Raw genomic sequence first — 2479 nt, forward strand, 5'->3', positions numbered from 1 at the left:
CATTCTGGGAGCTTGGTGCGCCATTCCATGGCTGGCAAGCAGTGTGAAAACAGCCAGTATCTCCAGCACTAGTTGAAAACCTGCCTCTGGGTTTGAAATGCCTGTAAATGATGTCTGTGCATATTGCTGGTTTGCTTGGACACAGGCCCATCCTTGGTCTCAGTTCCACAGACCACTAGAACTCCCTGGAGAGAACCTGGACACAGGAGGAAAGGAAAAACAATTTCATTATTTTATAAATGGGTCTGAGTGCCAGGGGCTTCCCAAAAGTACCAGCAGGGAAAAACACAATTAGCACCGCAGAAGTACGCCTGCAAGAGGAATTCCCAGGGGTGCCACTAGTCCATCCTTCCGTGGGGTTCACATGAAGACATAAAGGGATTGATGCATCCAGGGGAGGGGTCACATGGAAAGAGAAAGGACGCCGTCTCCTTTGGCGCTACGGCCATGCTCACTGCTGAGTGGATGGGGAAGGCCAAGGTAAGCTGGGCTGCATTGGCAGGGGACCATTTTGCACTGCAGCTGCTCAGTGACTGGGGAGAGGAAGGTCTGCCTGTGGCTTTCAGGACTGATCCTCTCTCTAGAGGTGGTTTTACAGCCCCATCTAAGATCAGACCCCTGTGGGCTTCCTGATCCAGATATGTCACCTCCACTGAAGAGAAAGACCTCAAGGGTTGAGAAGGACCTTTTTCTCCCTGACTCTCTAAGAAGAAGACGACAGTCAGAGACCTTTTGTACGTTTATAGGTCTGTAAATTGTCTAACAAAAGAGATTAAGGTTAATTTGCCTCCCTGAAAAGAATCCAAATCTTTTTTCTCACATTAAGGAAATGGTACGAGAGCATTGCACTGGGAAGACGTCTTTGCCTGCCTTCCCATTATAGGTTCCTTGTTGCATGAGTTGGAAACCTTCATGGCTGAGGACAAAGCAAGCCGCACGCCATGCCTTCCCTGAACGCCAGCCGGACCTCCTCCCACCCCGCCTTCTTTCTCCTGGTGGGCATCCCTGGGTTAGAGTCGGTGCAGGGCTGGATCGCCATCCCGTTGTGCATCATGTACGTCGCTGCAACCCTGGGAAACAGCACCATTCTCTACATCATCAAGACAGAGCCCAGCTTGCACGAGCCCATGTACCTTTTCCTGGCCATGCTGGCGGTCACTGACCTGGTTCTCTCCACGTCCACCGTGCCCAAAATGTTGGCTGTTTTCTGGCTGGGCTCCAGAGCCATTGGCTTCCATGCCTGCCTGGCCCAGATGTTTTTCATCCATGCTTTCTCTTCCATCGAATCCGGTGTGCTGATGGCCATGGCTCTGGACCGCTACCTGGCCATCTGCTTCCCGCTCCGGCACTCGGCTATTCTCTCCTTGCCGGTTATAGTGAAGCTGGGCGGCTTCATCTTGCTGCGTGGGGTTCTCCTCATCAGTCCCTTCTGCTTCCTGGCCAGCAGGCTTCCGTACTGCGGCCACCGTTTCATCGCCCACTCGTACTGTGAGCACATGGCTGTGGTGAAGCTGGTCTGTGGGAACGTCCGAGCCAACACAGTTTATGGACTCTTTGTGGCTTTTGTTGTGGTTGGCTTTGATGTCTTCATCATTGCCACATCCTATGCCTTGATCCTCAAGGCCGTGCTGAAGCTGCCGTCCAACGAGGCACGACTCAAGGCCTTTGGGACCTGTGCCGCTCACATCTGTGTCATACTCTCTTTCTATATTCCTGCTCTCTTCACTTTCCTCACACACCGGTTTGTTCACAATGTTCCCCACCATATCCACATTATGGTGGCCATACTCTACCTCCTGGTGCCACCCACTTTGAACCCCATTGTGTATGGGGTGAAAACCAAGACCATTAGGGACAGAATTATTGCTATGCTCCTTCTTAGTGGAGGAGAGATGCATCATTTACGCCATAACTGACTAGCAAAACAGACTCAGGAGGCAGAATTTCCCAGGTTCAGTTCCAGGATGAGTTTTCTGAAGAGTCAGTTCCATGGTAAGGTTTCTGACGAAAGGAGTTCTGATTCTCGAAAACTTATACCCTTGAAAACTCTTGTTGGCCTCTTAAGTTGCCACTGGACACATCATACTAATCTACTGCAGACCAACATGGCTACCCACCTAAAATTATGACAACTTATGGACATTTTCTGAGGAATCGGAGAGTGAAGTGTAGAGAACCATCTTCCATTTATATACTCCTGAATATATGAACCATCTAGAACATCATTGGATTCCTCTCTCCTAGACCTGGCATCGGTAAGACGCAAACTCATGAATACATGGTGTTGCCTTAATCAGACCACTGGTTTATTAAGGTCAACACTATCTACTCTGGTAGCTGCTCTCTGGGGTCTCTTTCACATCCCCAAATACTTAATCCTTTTAAGTGGAGATGTTGGGATTGACCCAGAGCCTTCTTCAGGCAAAACAGGCACTCTACCACTGAGCATATCTTCTTTGATGAATAATATTTACATGTA

At 49.6% G+C, this 2479-nt stretch overlaps 1 protein-coding gene across 1 annotated transcript; it reads left to right on the forward strand.

The window, feature by feature from the left end:
• The first annotated feature begins 941 nt into the window (after positions 1-941).
• Positions 942-1916, forward strand: LOC129326397 (olfactory receptor 52R1-like). Its single transcript, XM_054974554.1, has one exon. It carries the CDS (start codon positions 942-944, stop codon positions 1914-1916), a length of 975 nt encoding a protein of 324 aa, XP_054830529.1.
• Positions 1917-2479: the final 563 nt, after the last annotated feature.

Source organism: Eublepharis macularius, chromosome 3, assembly GCF_028583425.1.
Source record: "Eublepharis macularius isolate TG4126 chromosome 3, MPM_Emac_v1.0, whole genome shotgun sequence".
Classification (NCBI taxonomy): domain Eukaryota; kingdom Metazoa; phylum Chordata; class Lepidosauria; order Squamata; family Eublepharidae; genus Eublepharis; species Eublepharis macularius.